This window comes from Nestor notabilis, unplaced genomic scaffold, assembly GCF_000696875.1.
Source record: "Nestor notabilis isolate BGI_N333 unplaced genomic scaffold, ASM69687v1 scaffold21389, whole genome shotgun sequence".
NCBI lineage: Eukaryota > Metazoa > Chordata > Aves > Psittaciformes > Psittacidae > Nestor > Nestor notabilis.
The window spans coordinates 1-399 of NW_009944374.1; the positions used below are offsets into that span (position 1 = coordinate 1).

At 53.1% G+C, this 399-nt stretch overlaps 1 protein-coding gene across 1 annotated transcript in view; it reads left to right on the forward strand.

The window, feature by feature from the left end:
- The first annotated feature begins 6 nt into the window (after window positions 1-6).
- The window catches only part of LOC104411865 (gamma-aminobutyric acid receptor-associated protein-like 1), a 6,668-nt gene continuing 6,275 nt past the window's right edge, over window positions 7-399 (forward strand). The window contains exon 1 of the mRNA XM_010022401.1: window positions 7-101. Within this exon, the coding sequence (XP_010020703.1) occupies window positions 12-101 (90 nt within the window). The 5' untranslated portion in view covers window positions 7-11. The remainder of the gene's footprint in view (window positions 102-399) is intronic.

Genomic DNA, 399 nt, shown 5'->3' on the forward strand with positions numbered 1-399 from the left:
AGCCCGGCAGCATGAAGTTCCAGTACAAGGAAGACCACCCGTTCGAGTACAGGAAAAAAGAAGGGGAGAAAATCAGGAAGAAATACCCCGACAGAGTCCCTGTGAGTGCGGGGGGCGAGGGCGGCTTTCCTGGCAGACAAATCCGCCTTTGTTGGCCTTACTGCCGGCTGCCGCTTGCTTTATATTTATTCTCTTTTGAGGCAGAACAAATGAGATCAGTAAAGATGGTTGCGATCGCGACGATCCGATTTCAGATCCCAGGCTGCTTTTGTGTTCAGCGCAGAGCTGGGGCTGTTTATTGTGTAAGGAAGGCCTGTGTTTCGTGGGTGGCTGGCTCCCGGCTTTCTTGGGATCCGCAGTAACTCGGCAGGAGGGCTGCTGGTAATCTACTTTTCTGGC